At 39.4% G+C, this 20,755-nt stretch overlaps 1 protein-coding gene across 9 annotated transcripts in view; it reads right to left on the bottom strand.

Moving 5' to 3' along the window:
• Positions 1-20,755, bottom strand: part of CDK14 (cyclin dependent kinase 14) — a 581,124-nt gene that overhangs the window by 141,702 nt on the left and 418,667 nt on the right. For all 9 annotated transcript variants that reach the window (XM_017956186.2, XM_021935106.2, XM_031664857.1 and 6 more), the window contains 1 exon segment: positions 10,630-10,693. In XM_017956186.2, coding sequence (XP_017811675.2) covers positions 10,630-10,693 — 64 coding nt within the window.

Raw genomic sequence — 20,755 nt, 5'->3', positions numbered from 1 at the left:
ATACTTAGTGGGGTATAGTACACCTTTGTGGTGGTTTGTTTTTGTGTCATGAAACAGTATTTTCCTCAGTGAGCTTCAGCTTTGTCCATTTGCCATGTCTACCTTCCTTAGTGGGAGGACCTCCTGAGATAGCATCCATGAAAGCACTTGATACACAGGAAAGAGCTATACAATGCAAACTAGCATCATCAACTATGTGACACTTAAAATTTTTGCCATTATTGTGTGTTTCTAAGAACTTTCAAATGCTGAAAAATTTATATGAATACTCAGATTACCGAACACCATGCTGTTCTCTGTGCATCCAATATTTCCAGGCACCTAAGAGAGAAAATCTTCATCCTAACCTTGGTTCAACCACTTAGTCTTGAATCTCTCATAGTGGTGTGGAATCACTGCTCAAATTGGACACCTGTGCAAGCTTCTGGCTTGGTGAAGTCCCATTTCTTCCCTAAAGCTACAGTGTCCTACACAAGGTACTGTGGTCAACACCCAACTTGAAAACAAGGGGTAACATTTTCTTGTTTTACATCCAAACTTCCTGTCCCCTCATCTCCCTTCCTAAGATCTTGATTTTTAAAAAGTTTTTGGAAAGGTACCTAAAAGCTCAGGGTCAGGAGTTATGGAGGACTTTACACAATGCATAGATTCCTAGTTATATACTTGCTGGCATTCATGTGTGGGAAGGATAAACATAAAACATTAGGTTACAAACTTAGGAAAGCAATTAAAAGTGTATGGCCAGTTTATGGAAATGCCACTGGTATATAACCACTCAATCAAATGTTTTATTTTAAAAGAGATGACAGTTCTTTCAGTATCAAGTAAATCATCCATGTCTTCATCGAATTCTGCTATAAATTCTTAGGCTAAATGTTTAATTCTTTTCTTCAATATGACTTTAACCAAATCATACAAATTGGACAGTATACAAGACTTTCAATACTCTTAGGTGGGTTGGAATTACTGAAGAGGTAAAGAAGCCTTTATATGGTGATTGGCCCTCCATATCAACTTTAGCGATGTGAGGTGTGAATAACTCCCAAAACGAATTTTACAAAATTCCAGGGAGTAGAACTAATAAAACCAGTTTATTTAGGATTTAAAAAAATAAGTCGGCTATCAGTAGAACTTCCTTTTCCCTTGAAAATTTAATCTTATTACTTTTTTTTCTGGCATTTTCTAGACATTCTGCTAGTCTCCATCATTACTGATGCCCTCTAGTGAAAATAAATGTGAAATTCTTCAAGTACATCCAGACAAAGTACAGATCGTCCCTCCTTTGCACTGAAATGGGTTTATAACATTCCTACAGGGGTTTCCCTCCTTAATCTACCTATTGTAGAGGAAATGAATTGCTATTCTGCATTTTTAAGTGATTATCAAGGTTTTTGGTTGTTTCTTTTTTATTTTTATTTCATATCATTGGTCATATCTCTGACTTATTTTATATCAAATCCCTGGTCAGCTATGGACCTGTGAGGAAAAATATCCTTCGTGTCTGTGGCATCACTGCTAACTGGTAGGAGAATAATTTCCCTGTGAGTTAGTACTTGCCTTTATAGACCCTTCTTGACCCAGGGTTGCAGGCAGAAATGACCAATCAAGGATTTCACACTTCAAATGAAACCTCTTTCCAGCTCTGAAATGAGTCCGTGACTTTTTGTAGCCTGTAGGTCTTTCTGAAAACATAAAGCATTGATTTCTTCCCCTCTTGAAAACCCTCTGATGATTCCACTCACATTTCAAGTAAAATTCTGACTCTTCACCTTGACTTTCCAAGGACCTGTCCCCCTGAATTGTCTCTTGCCGCTCTCCCTGTGCTCACAGGCATAGTAAGTTGTAATTTGTCTATTATTAGTCCCTTCTCTAGCATGTAAGCTCTGCAAGAAAAAGGATTCATCTGCTTTGTTCACGACTGCATCTTTAGCACCCACAATACTGCCTGGCACCTAGTAAGCACTCAATAAGAATCCAAGCTCATGAGCAGACGTAAAGCAGTTATTGCTGATGGAAACACCGACTCTCAACTTTAGCATCTGCTCTCCAGCAACCACCAGCGACCTCCCAGTATGGCTGACTCAATCAGAAAGTGAAGTCTGCCCTTCCTGTCATGTTTACATATTTTACTTCCTTAGCTTTATAACGTCCACATAGTTCATAAATTTAGTAATTAATTGGCTTTTTCACTATGTGATTAAAGTAGCATTTATTTATGGGAGGAGGGACAGCAAAGTTCACAAAGGTGATAGTTGATGGTTAGTGGAGAGAGCTCTAAATACCCTAAGGCTTATGTCAAGCAGACCAACAAGGCTTTTAGCAATAAAATCTGAGATAAAAGCCAGATATTTATATAATGATTTTTAAAGTCCATTTTAATAACCATCACATAGTTACAGCCCATACGCCTAGACCTAACCCATAATCATTATAGTTGCTATCAATCATAAAAAAATTTTAAAATTCCTGAGGCAAAGTGTAAAGAGTAAGTGGGAAAGGAGATAGCAGGCAGAGGACATGGTATAAATGGTAAAAAAATAATATTTTGCAGTTACATGCCCCTAACAGTTTGAAAGTACTTTTATATCAATTATGTCAGCTAGCTCAAATCTTCTTAAAAATAGGTAGAGTATAAATAACAAATATTGAAGGGAATGTAAAAACAGTTTAGTAGGAAGTCTGCAGGCTGGATGGAGCGGACATGATTCTTCTAGAAGAGTAAGGAAGGTATCTCAGCACTTCACAGGCCTCCCCTCACTGCAGGTGTGGTCTGTGCAGGGCAACATCACAGCACAAAGAGGCGCCCCCCTCTAGTCTTCCTGCATGGAATATCCCACCCCAACAACAATTTCTGCTGCATCCACAGCTTTTCTATCACCTTCTAAAAGACTCAGGAAAAGCCAAGAATGTCAGTAAAGGCTAAAGGTTCAAACATCCTCACTTCTGAAAATGAGGAAAGTGGGCAGTTCCGACATTATGTATTAAGGACTACACATCTGAGACTAAACGTCTGCAGAGGACATTTTGGAGCTGAAGATTTATTGGAGGCATAGGTTTAAAGGGTGGAAGAATATGCCCATACCCAGCAAGTGGAGGGTGGATCTGGAATGTCCAGGAAGACAGAGGTCTTTTCCAAGATGCCACAAGACAGAGTTGGGAAGAGCCTGACATTTCTCCTTCACAGGTCTAGGTCTACGGGCAGCGAAGCTCTCTTAAAGAGAGGAGGAGGCATCACTGAGAATGGCTTAGAGTTGAAAGACCTGGGTTTGAGTTTTGGCTCTGCTATAGCCTGGAAGGATGAGATCTCTAGGCAAGTCACACTATCTCTCTGAGCCTCGATTTCCTAGTTTCTTCATCTGTAAATGGGATAACAATATTAGGAAAAAAGCATTATTATAATGCAGTTATTCTAACTATCAAATGAGATAATATATTAAAATGCTTTGCAAATAATAAAATATAGCATAAAATGTAAGGTGTTATCACCATAGTATTCTATTTCTGAAATGATTTACTTCCTCCCTCTGGAACAAAAACGTGTGGATCTGTTTGGTTTTGGGGTCCCAGTCAGGCCAGAGAAGAGGAAGGACTTAAAGAGAAGTTTTTTTGTTTGTTTGTTTTGCTTCATTACAAAGCCTTGATACAGCTAAGTTCATACGTAAACATTCCCTTTAAGGTCAATGTATCTGTAGAATTAGTTTTCGGCACAGTGTGTTTAAAGTATCACCATTCCCCAATTGCCTCCAATGGCAAATTCTTTACATTATTTCATTCGTTGGGAGACTGTCCATTTTCTTCAAAGTTTCCTGAATCAAACAGCCTTTTCTATTGGATAACTTTCCCTTAGAAATAATATAACCACTTTAGAAATGCTCTATTCTCTTGCTTGATTTTGGAAAATATAATTATTTTATTCTAAATTTCATTACTTTTAATCGCTTCCGGTCTAGCAGCATTTTTTTCCTCACTGAACTTCACAGTGCCTTCCTTTTTGAGCTCCTGAATAATCAGCCATTAAATAGTTTTTGAATGTCCCTTTTGTTGGAAGCATTTATACATGGAATCTACATGTTATTTCAGGGCTAACCCATTTCATACAAGTGTTATTGGTGGTTTTGTGTATATATTTTACCAAATACAGAGATCAGATCCTCTCTACTTCTCTGTTTTTTAAAATAGTCTAACCGTCAGTAAACTGTTATTTAGAAGGGCAATGCGAAATTGTAATACACATTCAGTAGAATGCTATTTCATAATGAAAGCTGGAAAACAAAAACAAAAACACAAACACACTCAGGGAGTGAGACCCAGGGAGACCTGGAATCTGCTTCCACCTCTGACACTAACTTTAGGGAAGTTCTTTAGCATCTCTGGACCTGAGGTTCCTAACCTCACAAGAAGAAAGCCAGACTAGATGCTCCCTGGGGCTTCCTCTGGCTCAAACATTCACTTTGCTTAAGGCACAATCAAACACCACTGGCACTCTCAGCTCATGCAGCCCGGGGTACTCCTTGACAGCTGGAAATTACAAAGCCTTGCCAGAACTCTTCATCCATTACTCTGATTCTACCGGTCTGGAGAACCTCAAATGTCTACACATATTCTGCCCTGATCTGGGGTTACCACAATTCTATGAAGCTTAAACAACCCCTCAAACATGTATGCAAGATGCATCTTTTAAAAATGATAAGTCTGTCTTATAACAACAACAAAAAAAATGGCACTGCCACTTTAGCGGAGACATCTGAACCACACCACCTGTCGATGGGATACAAAAAGGGGGTAAAGCTGGTAGGAGAAAGTGATCCTGGGACTCACACAGGGGAACCTCTCATTATCCTAGAAGGAATTTATAGCAGAGAGCCTTATGCAAAAGCCTCCTGTTAGCGAATAACTATGAACCCATGGAAAGGAGTATGACTTATTTTAACAGTGGACTCTTACTTTGTGTTAGAGCATGGGGTTTGCCTGTGATGAATCTCACCCCAAGTTATGGAATTACTGAAGTACTGAGAACACCACAGCACAACCTCTCACCTCGAGACTTTCCCACAGCAAGCATCCTGAACACAGTGATAAAAGGAGACACTCTGGAATGAGAGAGGAAGGGGGAGACAAGGAGACCTACTTTTAAAAGACCATTAACCACGGAACCCTGAGGGTAAGGGAAAAGAAACAGGAAGGTAATCGGGTTCAAAAATGAAATAGGCCTATTTTCCATTGCTTTTAAGAGAAATTTAAATAGAAGTAAATGACAGAAAAACAGCAGCTTCCAAGGTTAGACTCTGATATAGTTTGGATGTCTGTCCCCTCCAAATCTCATGTTGAAATGCGATCCCCAATGTTGGAGGGAAGTGTTTGGGTCATGGGGGCGGATCCCTCATGAATAACTCAGTGTCTTCTACAGGATAATGAGTGAGTTCTTATTCTATTAATTCAGGTGAGAGATCTGGTTGCTAAAAAGAGTCTTGTATTGGTGTAATATTGTAATATTGATGTGTATTGGTGTACATATTTTCCCAGAGATCAGATCTTCTCTACTTTTCTGCTTTTTAAAATAGTCTAATTATCAGTAAACTGTTCTTTAGAAGGACAATGAGAAATTGTGATGCACATTCAGTAGAATGCTATTTCATAATGGAGGCTGCAAAACAAAAACAAAAGCAAAAGCACACTCGACTAAGACCCACGGAGACCTGGGATCTACTTACACCTCTGACACTAACTTTAGGGAAGTCCTCTCTTCTCTTTTGCTCCCTCTCTTACCATGTGACATGCATGCTCCCCCTTCACCTTCTCCTATGATTGGAAGTTTCTTGAGGCCCCCACCAGAAGCAGGTGTCATGCTTCTTGCACAGCCTGCAGATCCTGGAGCCAACCAAACCTCTTTTCTTTGTAAATTACCCAGTCTCATGTATTCCTTTATAGCAACACAAATGAGACTTACACAGACTCCTTATTGCATGTAACACGCACATACTTTATAATATATAATACCATTGGGACCTGTTATAGTTGCCTGGTTGCTATGGGAATATGCTGAGTTTAAGAAGTTTTGTGTAAGCACAGAAGAAGATATACAGGTTATATAGTAAAGAATAAAGTTCAGTTTTTAACTAATTGTTCTTTCACTATTTCAGGAATTATTTTAAAAATATTTCTCCATTTTTGTTATATATTTTTTTCCAAGGGAAAACCATATTGAGTTCTGGGATAATCATAGGAGTTGAAAAGGGAAGGTCATTTTATTCACAGTACATTTCATTGCATCTCCCCTGGATTCCCATTATAGCCACCTAAGGGGTCCCCCCTGCTTCTTCTCTGGCCCCCAATTCTCAGTATAATAGATGGGGTGGTCTTACTAAAACATAAACCAGCTCCTGTGCTGCCTTGTTCAAAATCTTCTAGAGCTTTCTACCTCACTCAGATCAATGGCAAAGGACTCAAGAGTATCCCTCAAGGCCCTATGTGATCTGTGATTTCATTATCAGCCCTCCACTCCTCCCCATTCAGGGCATTGGTGCTTGCTTTTGTCTCTGCCTGAAGAGTTCTTCCCTCAAATATCATCTTGGCTCTGCCTCTCATATTCTTCAGTCAAGTGTCTTCTTTTCAGGGAGGCCTTCCTTGATCAACCTATTTAAACTGTAAATCACCCCCCTTCCTAGAACTTCCTGAACCAGTTTCTTGCTCTATTTTCCTCCACAGTACTTATCACCACCCAATATATGATATATTTCACTTACTATATGTCTCTCCCGATAAGGATCATTTGCATTTTGTTCAATGCAACATCTCCAGTCCCTAGACATACAAGTGGTGCTCAGGAAATATTGCTGAAATAGTAGGTGTATTTAACTTATTTCGTAGACATTAACTAAAAAAGTAAGTTATTTAAGAAAACAACTACTAGGAAATTAGGTTAGCATATGTTAAAACCAAAAGATTTATTCATGGCCTAGATCATAGCCATAAAGTAATCCACTTGAAAACCCAAATTGGTTTTTCTTACACAGATACACATATATGAATTTGTACATATACCTATAACAGAAATTTGGTCTTTAAAAAAATTGTGGTCAGGCACAGTGGCTCACACCTGTAATCCCAGCACTTTAGGAGGTTGAGGTGGGAGAATTGCTTGAGACCAAGAGTTCAAGACTGGCCTGGCCAAAATAACAAGACTTCCTCTCTCTCCATTTTTTTTTTAAATCATAACTCCACTATTCTAAAAATACCATGGGCTTTTTTCTCAAGGCAAAACTTACTCAGTTAGGCAAGTCAAGGAAGACATGAGAGACATAAGACAATGATTATTTCAAAATTGCTTAAAAATTAGAAAGGATCATTTTTCAAATTTTAAAGAAGCAAAAGTTTTTTCATGGACAAAGGGATAATTTATCTTAAATATAAAGAACTCAGCCAGGCATGGTGGCTCATGCTGTAATCCTAGCACTTTGGGAGGCAGAGGTGGGAGGATTGCTTGAGCCTGGAGTTCGAGACCACCCCTGGTAACATAGCAAGACCCTCATCTTTACAAAAGATTAAAAAAAAAATTAGCCAGGCATAGTGGCATGCACCTATAGTTAGTCCCAGCTACCTGAAAGGCTGAGCAGGGAGGATCACTTGAAGGTCGAGGCTGCAGTGAGCTGTAATCGTACCACTGCACTCCCACCTGGGCAACATCACTAAAAATAAAATAATAAAATAAAATACAAAGAACTTCTAGAAATAGATTTTAAAAACCACACAACTCAACTGTAAATTGGCCAAAAGATAAAAAGAATTCAGAGAAAAGGAAATAGAAATGATCCTGAAACATATCAAAAGATGCTCAACCTCATCATAAGGCATATGCAAATTAAAATTTTACTGAAATTCCTTTTGTCATCTAACTGGCAAAATCCAAAAGTTTGGTCACATAGCATAGAGAGGAGAAGCAGCTGTGGGAAGAAGTATTCTCCTGTATTCTGGCAACAGAGACAACAGATACTACTCCTTTGGACAACAGTTTGATGAAAGTGGTCAAAATCGTAATTGTCTATACTTGTTGGCTCTTTAACCTTATTTCTCTTAATTTATCCTTCAGATATATTTGCATATGTGCAATGTGTATGTGTATGTACAGGCTCAAGGCTACTCAGTGCATTAATATTTGTAATAGCAAAGCAATGGAAACAACCCAATTGTCCCTAATTAGGGAATGGGTTAAATCCATACACCAGAAAACAATGCAGCTCTGTGAGACAAGAGGGACACTACATTGGTCTCCTCCTTGCAGTGACATGAGAAGATCGATGAGATGCATTAATGAGAAAAATAAGATGAGGAATTGTGTTTAATATGAGAAAAGTAAAAATTAATATTAATTTCTTACATTTACATAAAGGAAAGAAACATAAGAATACGCTGGGGGCCTGTGGTGGGGTCAGTGGTTCTAGGGAAGTTGGCAGAGGGGAGGCGGCTCTGCACTATGCTCCTTTTTCCTATTGCTTGACATTTTAAATTGCTTAAATTTATTATGTATTAGAAAATTAAACAAAGTTTGTCCTTATGTCTCAGATTATCTTTTCCAGACTCTCTAGGGCACTCCTTGGGGTAGATCAAGGAGCTGGAGAGTGGAGTTGGGACAGGCGGACCCTAGCACTGATATTTTCCTCATTTGGGATTGTATATTTTATTCTCCAGGACTATGAGATCTACGAGGTCAGGGACTGGGGGCTCCCCTGGATGGTCTGGTAAGTGTTGCTTGGGGAAGGACTCGGAGATTTGCTTCCTTTGACTCAGTCTGTTGTTTTGTCTCCTCTTGACTCCTTTCAAGCAAACTCAGGAAACACTTATCATACTTATGTGCTATGGTTCATAGCCCTGAGCTTTGCCTGGAATAACCTTCTTGCTCATCACCACCCATGCTTTCCACTATCTTCGTATGTTATTTTTCTGTTTTCCTATTACTTTCTATGTGTTATGTGTCTGTTGTGGGGCTTACACCTAATGTTAATAACTGAAACATAAATATTCTAGTTTGTATATGCCCACCAGAGGAGTCACATACACAATGTCTGTTCTAACATTCAATACAATCAAGTGCAACAAACATTTATTGAACACCACATATGTACAATGAACAGTCCCTGGTGTCTTGAAGTTCACAATCTGTTATCTTAATGGGTACCACATCCTAGTACTTTCCAAAATACAACTAATACATGCTTTTGTATGTTGTTGATGAAGATAAATTCTATTCCCACAAAAGCACATAAATTACTCCATGTTTTCTAATCCAGAAACTAGGCAGGCCAAATGATTTCATCTTAATTTCTCCTTTCTGTCTGTAACTTTATTCATTTTAAATCTTTTCAAATTTTCTTGTTTTATCTGCCTACAATTTAAAATTTTAGGTCCTAACACAGGGAAATTAACCTTCTTGAAGTGCCCACAATTGGATCGTCTATAAAGAACTGTGCTCTTCACTCCATTAAGAACACGTGGATCCGTTAGAGGATGCCTCTTGGTTGCTTAAAAAAAGAGTCAGTCCATTTAAAATTGTTAGTTTTCTATAGTCTTTCAGAACATAGAATTCATTTAGAATTTCCAGCAAAAGTACAAAGAGTCTTCAGGGAAGTTGAAGAAGATAAAATAATTCTGAACACACTGTACACTTTCAGAAGAAAAATATTAAGAGTAAAAATAGTTTCCCAACTCAGTCATTCTTTGGAACTGATAATTTATTCCTGATGGTTCTCCAAAAGAGGGGAAGAGAAGCAAAATAATATATTTGGCTCCTCTAATAGATATTATTCATAGCTCTTTTCCCTCATAGGATAATAGACTATTAGAGCTTCTATAAAATCCCTTTCAGTAATTTTATGGTGGGTCTGCATTTTGTAAGCCATGTTTTATAACTGAGAAAAGAAAAAAAAAAAAAAAACACAACCACCGAGAGAATAATTTTTACAATAATTCGTTCCACTGATTTTATTATATTTTCAATTCCAAACCTTTCTCCTCTCTTATAAAAATTAGACCATGTTTGAGATTCGTCTGTTAAGTGTAATTATTAAAACAAAGTTTCACGCCTGCCACCTACTGGTGAAAAAAAAGGACAACTTATTTTAAAAGTTCACATTTCTTTCAGATTTTTCAGTGTTTAGGTTTAAATATTTTACATGAAAACATATTGAATGCTGTACAATAGAACATTCAGAACATCTTACATGTTTAAACTCAAATTATAGACCATATATTTATTAGTTTTGTAAAGAAATAAAAATATGATTTTTCCTTTTTACAATCCAATACTTTTCCTGGTCACTTATTGCAAGAAGTGACACAGATGAGTTACAGCACCCCAATTTAAATTTTGTTTTTGTAGACATGGATGCCAGTCTAACTGATGATGAAATTAATGGTTACTGCAAAATCAACCAGTCAAATAAAATAAAGTATATATGGTGAAAATCAGAAAAATAATTTGTGAAAACAAAAGGACAATTCCATTAATAGATAAAGTACACAATGGAAAAAGTAACCAAAATTTTTCAAGGTGGTATATTGCTTGAGCGGGAACATTTATATACTCACCTTTTGCATATAGGAAGCACCTAGTCATCTGTAATTAACGAAACATACCTGGCTTAAAATGTGGTAAAGAATGAACTCCAGGCCATGTGTCCTCATTTGGCGTTCCAAGAACCTAGTGGAGAGCAGGAAATTGTGGAACAGCCTTATTATTTCCAAAGCACTCAAAATTCTCAAGTGTAGAAAAATAGTACACTACATATTATGAAACTCTGGTATTTTTTTTTCCATTATTGTGTGCCAGGGATTTTATTTCAGTAAAAACAAACCCGGCTAAAGAGCCACCCAAGATGAATCTCTGTGTTATAACAAATACAGCTGAATGTGGTAAGACAAGTTAAATCTGCTATATTTTATCAAGTCCAAACTTAATAAGTAGGCTAATGAATCAAACAATAAGCTGTCATCTTCATGCTGCTGAATGAAGTTTGTATGTGTCCCTCATGATTCCTTCATAAGCTTTTGTCTTTCACTCCAGTCTCATCATTTAACAGTTCCAACAATTCTGCCATTTCTACCCCATATCCTCTGTCTGAGCATTATAATGTTTCAAAAAGGCAGGGTTGACAGCTTAGAATGCTCAAATTCTCTCATTACAGTTACAATTTGTAATTACGTGATTTACAGTTTCCTTTTGCCAAAATACTGTTCTTCCCACATGTTTTCCTTTTTCTATCTGTATGTCTACCTTCTTTCTCCATCTACTTTTCTATCACTACAATGTTTGATCTGGGGAAAGGAATTCATGGGCAATTCCAGCTCACATGTAACTGGGCACATTCCATTTGAATATTCTGTTCCATGATCTATGGCTCTTATACTCAATGATCATGGCAAATCACTGACTGAGAACAGAGTTTCAGGGTTAAGCACCTAGAAAGGGGAGATTCAGGGTTAAGAGGCCAGGCTCTGAAGACACCTTGAGTTCAAATCTTTGCTCCCCTATTTACCAGCCATGTAAGCTTGGGCTGAGAAATAACCCCACTGAGCTTGAATTTCCTCATCTGTAAACTGGAGGGTGTTGACAGCACCTACCTCAATGTGGTAGGAGAATGCTACCTAGCACACAGTCAGCACTATGTCAGTATTAGATATTACTCAAAGAACCCACAGAAAACTGGGTCTAGTCAGATCAGGGAGGCTCCAACCACGTGGGAAAATTTAGACTGCCCACTTTTTCCACAGGGACTCTATGTTCAAGGGAGTCAGAGCATCATAATGTTGCCAATAATGATGCCAGATGGTGTCATTCAAACTATATTGGATAAACATGGATAGACCAACAGGTTAGAAAGGGCAAGAGATAAAGCTGGAAACCAGCAGAGGAGGAGAAGGACCACTAGATATTATGAGAGGTGTAAACCAAAAATAAAATTATAAGCCCCTCAACCATCTGAATGGACCCCTCCTCTCAGCCAAACGTATTCTAAAGTTAACCTGAAAAACTAGTTCAGGCCATGATGAAGGGGAGCATAACACAGGAGCCTCATTATACCTGTCTCCTTTTTGGAATTCAGGCACAGCTGACCAGCAGAAACATCAATACAGGCCTTAAGACTGATAGGACAGACTCTGTAAGTCCTATAAGAAACATTTACACTCTATTGTCTCTGAAGCCTGCTACCTGGAGGCTTCATCTGCATGATAAAGCCTTGGTCTCCATCCTTTTGGTAACCCAGACATTCCTTTCTATTGATTCCAGTCTTTAGGTAATAACTCTCTGAACCAATTGTCAATCAGAAAATCCTTGAATTCACCTGTGACCTGGAAGCTCCCACGTCCAGTTGTCCTACCTTTCTGGACTGAACCAATATACATCTTACATGTACTGATTGATGTCGTATGTCTCACTAAAATGTATAAAACCCAGCTGTAGCCTGACAACCTTGGGCACATGTTCTCAAGATCTCCTGAGGGCTGTGTCATGGGCCATTGGTCACTCATATTTGGCTCAGAATAAATCTCTTCAAATATTTTACAGTTTGACTCTTTGTCAACAGAGGAAATGCAGCATATTCACTTTATCTGAGGATTTGTAGGCACTACTAGGCCAAATGGTAATACAGGGCTCAAATTGTTCATGCATTTATTTACTAGTGGGTGACATGGCAGTGATGTCAAAGAGTGGCACGTACACAGTAAGTGCCAAACTCCCTGCTTCCTACTCTAGTGAATCAGGATTAAATACATGTATTTATGTTCCTGGCTGAAACATGAATCCAGCATTAGCAAGTGAGAAAATAAAAATTCTTTTAAGACTCATACTTGGTTACTTTTTCAAGCACTAATTAATACTAACATCAATAGACAGATCTACACAAACTAGGTCACGTTATTGATGGGCTGGATGATGAGGGGGAAGGAGGCAGGCAAGAGAGCTGGAAGAGTTGTAACACGAGAAAAGAGACAAAAGCATTGTCTCTGACATAAACGCTTATGATAACAGTGTCTCTGCAAAAGGCATTTCTCCCTTTCTTTTCAATAATCCCAACCATTATTTCAAGAGGAGACAATCAAGTTTGCAGGCAGCACATACAGCTAATCTGGAAATGCTCCACTTTGTTCTCACTAAAATTTGCATCAAGGACAAAGGAGTCCAACAGTACTAAACTTTAGCAACAAAAGGGAGAAAATGTCAGCTCAAAATCACAACTTGAACACAGCCAATCTGTCACATGCAAAATTAGACCCTATGGAAGTTTTATAAACAATGAAAAGTCCAGCCAGAATCTCAGCCCTGTTCTCTTGCTCCTAATAAAGTACAATTGTTTTCCTGGCTGCCTCTGTTTTGACAATGCTTGCGTTTGCAAAACTTTTTTATAGGCATTATCGTCATCCATATCCAGTGTTCTGTTTCAAAGTGATTATGAAATATTATGGTCATATTATAAAAATTTCCAGGAAAGAAACAAATACATTAGACTTTTCTTTTTCAATTACAGGTTTAACTACTGAGATTCCAGACCTCAAACCGTCCTGCTTACAACCCTGAACCATTTACACAGAAAATGCAAAGTGGGCAGAAGGTGGGCAAAGGAAAAGAATAATTAAAAATTAATTTTGCTTCCTGTAAAAACCATTTTGGAAAAAACAGTTTGGGTTTAATGTATGATTAGCAATGACTGGCTACCTGTGCACTAAGGGAGAGTATGTGTGGTCTCTGATGCCAGATTTTCATTCCTATTAATTCACTAACAAGTTCCATTAACAAGACATATTTAAGTTAGAAGAAAAAGAGTATTTTCTAAAAGTCAAAAATAATCTTTTGCAAATGAAACACAAAGAAAATGAAAATTGCACCTGAGGTGCCACCAACACTTAAAATGTGGTCCCCAGCTCTGTAAATAAGCAGGTTCATGACACTTGAAGCCCCTTTCCATCTATGATACACTGAAAAGTCTTCTACATATCCATTTAAGCAGATTTACCCTAAACTTGTATCTGTGGTTTGTCCATCTCCTGTTTCCTTTATTGGTTCAGCTCTTTATTTGGCTAACACTTATTGTACTCCTCACAGAAGATGTAAGAACGTGGACTCTGCCTTGAGGTGCCCCTGGCCTAGTGATGCAGATGAACCGGGGTGGTGATGAACGGCCTTCAACATAACAGAGCTGATGGTATGGGAGAGTGAGGTCAGAGCCTAAAGGGAGGCTTGAGTCTTCCTGGGGGCAGGGAGAAAGGCTACTGGGAGAGGGTGGTTTAGTGAGAGAGGGAACACTGAGTCACGGTTTGCCAAGTAAAGAAAGGGTGGGAGTGACAGTAGAGTGTATGGTTATAAGGAGAGGCTTATGTCAGAACACTTTCAGCTCTCCAAATTAACAGAATGCTCAGCCCCTGTGTCTTCTCATAGTGGATTACTCTTCCCTAACGCCCTGTCCTAATCCTGCCAGCTGAACTCCTACCTCTATTTGTAGCTTTAGTTCAAGGGTCACTTTTTCCTGAAAGACCTTCTGGACTCTCTGGTCCAAGTTATATGTTGCCTGTTTGTGATGTCTGAGTGCTTTATGCAAACTTCTATTTAGAACCTCGCCATTACCTGGTAATTGCTAGATTACTCATCTGTCTCCGCATCGTGGTCCTCAGAGTGGAGACGACAATGTTGATCTCTGGATACTTAGTGTACCATGTGCCTGGCACCAGATACGCACCCAGTAAATGTTGACTGACTGAGTGAATGAACGGTGTGTCTGGATAACACTGTGGCTAGACTGCAGGTTGCGCTACAGGATGGGAAGCAGAAGCCAGATGCTGAATTCAAGGAGACTGCATTTTATCTCTGTTTAAGGTTTTTGCAAATTGCAGGTCATATGACTGGTTGGGGGATTGTAAATTCATCAAGGGAGTTGACATCGGCACTTTTCAAAAGATGGAATTCAAGAGAAGATATCAGAGGGCAACATAAATGTAAAGATACATATTGTTTTATGAAACTTCTGTTCAAGTTACATCTTTGTGTGTATACATAGTGAATCATGATGTAAAATATATATTCTGCTGTTTAAAATCCACTCATACAGGGAAGAAGTTATTAGCTGAAATCAAGAATGCCAGAGATGAAACAAGTTTGGGGGCTGAGAGCAAAGGGTTTAGTTCTGGATCTATTAAATGTTAGAAACACCTGCAGGTCAAGATTGGGCAGCTGGAAATACATGTCTGGATCTTGGGAGAGGAATTTCAGAGGGAGAAAAACATTTGGCACTCCTCAGCACACATATGGTAACAAATAGCAAATGCCAAAATGCAAGCTACAAAATGGTCTCACGTCCCTCTGTTCAGAAATATACAGTTGCTAGAAGTCTTTTCTGTGATTTCTTATTAGACTATTTAACATCTGTTAAAAAAAAAAAAAAAGGACAACCTCATCTTATCAGTGGAGGTCTACACCCCTGACCCTGAGGAACTAAGAGGTAATGATGGCCCCACACTCACTCCTCCAGGTGTGCCTCTGCCCTGGCAGGTGTGGTCAAGGTTCTGCCTGTTATGTCAGCCTCTGTTGAGCAGAGAAGATACTGAGAAAAAGAGGGCCTCTCTGTGAAAATACCTACTCCAAATAACAGGAGAAAAGCAAATTCTAAACTTCTAGAGCTCAGAGTAACTCTGACAAACTAGTGTTTGTTAGAAATATTTACTTATCTTTCTAAACTATCACTAATTCCACAAATTATCTCACTTTCTAGTCTTTGCTTTTGCACAGGCCTCGGGGCTGCTACACAGGAGTCCATGGGCTTTTCCTGAACACCTGTGATTTAAGTAGAACAAGACCTGCTAACGGTTCTTCCTGGGTCAAGGGGACCGAGAGGTCTCTAATGGAGACTACAGCACAGAGGAATTCTGGCCTCTGGGACACAAATAAAACTGGCTCACAGAAGTGTGTCCTAATGAAGCGATATGGAAAGCACCAGATTCCCACTTCAAGGCTTTACATCTTAGGGGCACGACTACAGTGGCGATGAGGATTTTAAACGGACTCAGCTGTGGATTCTGAGGGACTGGAGAACAACCAGTCCCTTAGGATAGGGCGGAGTGTGACTGTCATCCCATCTTAAACCACATGCCAAATGCCCGCTTTTTAAACACATTTTAAACATTCTTTCTACTATCCAGAACTGATGATTTTTAAGCTGCAACTCTGAAAGTCCACACATATAACATCCCTAAAATAATGATTGCTTCACAGCTGTACTACTTTCGGATCTGGAAGATTTTTTTCTGGCTCCTTAGTGAGAAGCCCTAAAAGAAACCTGTGAAGTGGCTCAGCAGAACTCAGCTGCAATATTATACACCCTGCTCTGGAACAGATGGTATGAAGTTCCCAGAAGAGCCAGAGAGAGAAAGCAGAACTTCCTAATTCTGATCCTGACTGTGCACTCTCCACCCAGAAATACGATGATCAGGTGGAAACGCAGAGGAACCACCTGGAGCTTGCACTGCCTCCGACAGCACAATGAATGTGCTGCAGACAGGGCAGGTGGAAGGCGAGGAGAAAGGTTTCAGGATCCAGTGGCCTCATGGGTGATGGTGAGAAGGAATTGTTTTATTTTTCGAGATAGGATTTCATTCTGTCGTCCAGGTTGGTGAGCACTGGTGTGACCATGGCTCACTGCAGCCTCAATCTCCCAGGCTCAAGTGATCCTCCCATCTCAGCCTCTCAAGTAGCTGGGATGACAGGCACACTCCACCCTATCCTACTAAATTTTTTTTTTTTTTTTGTAGAGATGGGGTACCACTGTGTTGCCCAGGCTTGTACTCCTGGGCTCAAGTGATCCAACTGCCTCAGCCTCCCAAGGTCCTAGGACTACAGGTGTCAGCCACCGCACCTGGCCAAGAAGGAAATTTTTTAAGAGGAGGATATAGTGATAGAAAAAGTAGAGGTTGAAAGGATGGAGTACATTAAGGGGAAGGGGAAAGATGCAAGTAAGAGGAGATTATAAGAGTGGCCAAGGACAGATGGAAATGACCAAAGAGCAAATTTCGGCATGGAAATCTTAAAAAATGTCAATTGCATACTTGAATCAAATATTCATTTTCTGTATGTAGACAACTTCTAGAGTAGGTCAAGGGTATCCCTAAAAACCAAACAAACAAACTAGTAACAGCAGTGGTCTCTGGAAAGGGGAATGGGTGGCTGGAAATCAGAGGTGGAAGGGGCCCACGCTTTTCACTGGTGTTGTTCAACCATTAATTATGCTTTCCCATCCATGTAATAAACAGAAATGTACTGAGTGATGACAACATGACCACCCCTTTCCTATGTGTAGAAGATAAAAGATTTTTTTAAAAAGTGTCTGCCTTAGAGTTGCTCAGTCTGGAAAGAGAGACAAAGAGACAAGCATGTGAAACAGAAAGTCAGCATGACAAGGCTGCTCAATGAGGGGTGTGATGAGTGCAGCGGGGGCCTAGGAAAAGAGGCGAAGGGACGGCTTGAAGAAAATGAAGCCTTAAAACTGAGAGTTCAAAAGTGACCAGGGGCTTGTCAAGCAAATGAGTAGGAGAAGGACACTCCAGAAAGAAGAGAGTGTGTATAAAGGTACAGAGGTATGCATGTGTGTGTACCAACTCCAAGTGATCTGGTGTTGTCTTCTGGGAACACCCCTGTATTAGTCAGGTTTCAGGCTGCTGATAAATACATACCCAAGACTGGGAAGAAAAAGAGGTTTAATGGACTTACAGTTCCACATGGCTGGGGAGGCCTCACAATCATGGTGGACAGAAAGGAGGAGCAAGTCACGTCTTCTATGGATGGTGGCCGGCAAAGAGAGAGTTGTGCAGGGAAATTCCCATTTTTTAAACCATCAGATGTCATAAGACTAATTCACTATTATGAGAACAGCTCAGGAAGGACCCACTCCTATAATTCAATCACCTACCACTGGGTTCCTCCCATGACACGTGGGAATTGTGGGAGTTACAATTCAAGATGAGATTTCTGTGTGGATACAGCCAAACCATACCAATTCCTCTGGGAACTTTATGTGGATTGCTTTTATAGCTCACATTTTAGAGATCATATTTTAGCATGTGCTTTCCACTACCATATACACGCTGAAGTGTTCTAAGTATTTTTCTCTATCTGAAGTTCCACTTGCAAGATCCGGATTTGTATTTTCAGCCCCTCCAAGGTGTAGTCAGGAGGAAGGGAAGGAAGTGGAGGTCTACGGGAGGAGGCTGCAGCCAAGTTGATAAGATTAAATAATAAGCAAGGGCTTTTTAGATTTTAGGGACATAGACAAAGAGCAGGAATGACAAGACCAGCTCTGCACCTCATAAAACTCCTGGAGTTGGTGGTGGAGAAGGGGGACAAGAAGCTGAGAGGTTAGTGAAGAGGCCACACAGAAAGGCCAACACAAGGGTTCATCTACGGGGCATATGAGAACTATTTGGGAGCTTCTAAAGCCATGGTGCTCAACCCTCACATGTCAAATGCCCCCTTTTTAAACACATTTTTAAACATTCTTTCTACTATCCAGAAATGGGACTCATAGATCATAAAAGGTACCTATGCACAACTAAAAAAAATCAGTATAATACTGTAACCATTGCATAAAGAAGACATGAAAGTATTTCATGAAAAAATATGTGCCCAATGGAAAAAACTCAAATAGGATGGCACCAATGGGCAAAATGAAATAATTGGGTGCCTGTACCGATATGCTAAACTACCTTGAAGGCCATAGCTATCAATGATGACACATTCAACTGTGTTGCATTAGAGACTCGAATCTTGAATAGCATTGCTGTGTGTCAAGATTTTCTGAAACTGCTGATTAGCTGCACACCTGATATTTCAGTGTATATTAATATTTATTATGTATTAAAACTGAGAAAAATGTCTTCTGCTTATAGGTACAACTGTGTTTATATATTGTGTTTACTGTGTTACTTACACGTAATTGTATTTCTAGATAAAACAGAGATACTGAGCAATTCAAGGTTTGGATAATTATAACAAAGTTTTTCATAATAGAAGTGTCTGGTGGGTCATTTAGTTTTTCACTGAGCAAGACTGACCAACAGTGCCGAGTCTAGCATTGTGGCCACCACCCATGAAAAGGCAATAGCATCTTAATCAATACGAAAACCAAGAATAATCCCCAATACTTCTTCCATTGAAAATTATTGTTTTATAAGTATCTCTGACTAGGTCCCAGCCCAGATGAATTAAGTCAGCTCTTTGTAAAAGTTCCACAGGTGATTCTAAGTCCAGTGGTGGAACTACTGGCCCAAAGTAGCTTTTCCCAAGGTGTGGGATATGTACTCCCACACTGAAGATTATTTTAGGATATGAATAGAGCATTAAATTATATATACTCACATGGTTTGAATTTCTTTCAATTTATTTGAGAACATCAAGGAGAAAAATCTCAGCTTGGTGCTTATTTTTAAAACCTTTCAAACACTTGCTAACATCCTCCATAGAGAAAGCAGCCGAAGGTTCAGAATTGTGGCCAGGCAAGAAGGTCAATTTCATAATAATAATAACTGGTTTTCACTGAGTTTATTTTCACATTTACCTCCTATTAATGGCGATACATAAAGGTTTTCTACTTTCTATAGTGTTATAAACAAATACATAAAATTATTTGAAATGAGTTGACTGAAGAAAAATATTAAGTCATTAAAAGAATGCTATAATGTTATAGTCAAAATTTAGGAGGAAGAGTAAGAGAGACAATTTGGGAGACTCATGGTCCTAGAGTAGGAAGAGATGAAGATGGAATATTGGAGACCACCAAGTAGACACTCAAAAGGGCACTCGCTTGCTTCCGCTCTTCTGGCCTAGTCTGCAGGACCTGCTGGATTCACCATCAGGATTAACAGTGAAAGGCAGATGGCTGGGGGTGTCCCACGACTGCCTCAGAACTGGTCAGGGAGACAGACCAGAGATCCAAAGACTGGATGGGATTTCTTCAAACATTCCTGAGTAACTTCTTCAGGTTTGTTATTTTGATACATGCCTCCACCATCTCACCACATTAATGTATTTCTATTATCAACTTCTTATTTTTACCTCCTATCTATTTTCTCCCTCTCTTGCCATGCCATGCTATGGCGGGCTACCAACATGTCCTAAGGCACTAGCCAGTGCCCTCCCAACCAGTCTACTTGCCTCTGTTCTTGTACTCTTCCAATTAATGCATGCATATTCCTGAGTAATCTTCAAAGTCAAATGTGATCAAATTCCACTCCCTGAATCAGATCTCTCAATGGTTCAGTGGCTTCCCAGTGTTCCTGGGTAAACCTGATATTGCACACATGACCCTCAAGCTGCTACCTGCCTTGGGCCTGCCCCTCTCTCCCCTTACCTAGAACCACCACCCCTTCCTTTTCCTCTCATGCTCTGCTCACACTGATCTTTTGGTGCCTTAAATTTGCCATGCTGCTCCCCCATCCCCACACAGGGCCTTTACACATGTATTTCCAAAGCCTGGACATCTGTGCCCATTCCACCTGGTTCCTAATTCATTTTTCATCTCTGAGTTGAAACATCCTTTTCTCAGGACAAACCCCTGCATATTGGGGCAAAATCCCCATGATATACCATTATAGCACTGTAGGCTTCTTGGTAAAAATTGTCACAGTTGAAACTTTACATTTATTTCTGTGAATATTTGATAAACGTCTATTTCTTTCATTGGACTCTAACTGTAATAAGTAAAGAGATCATGTCTTTTTAAAA

The sequence above is a fragment of the Papio anubis genome, chromosome 4 (assembly GCF_008728515.1).
Source record: "Papio anubis isolate 15944 chromosome 4, Panubis1.0, whole genome shotgun sequence".
Taxonomy (NCBI): domain Eukaryota; kingdom Metazoa; phylum Chordata; class Mammalia; order Primates; family Cercopithecidae; genus Papio; species Papio anubis.
The sequence above is the reverse complement of the archived record's forward strand: the minus strand, read 5'-3'. Positions and strand labels throughout refer to the sequence as shown.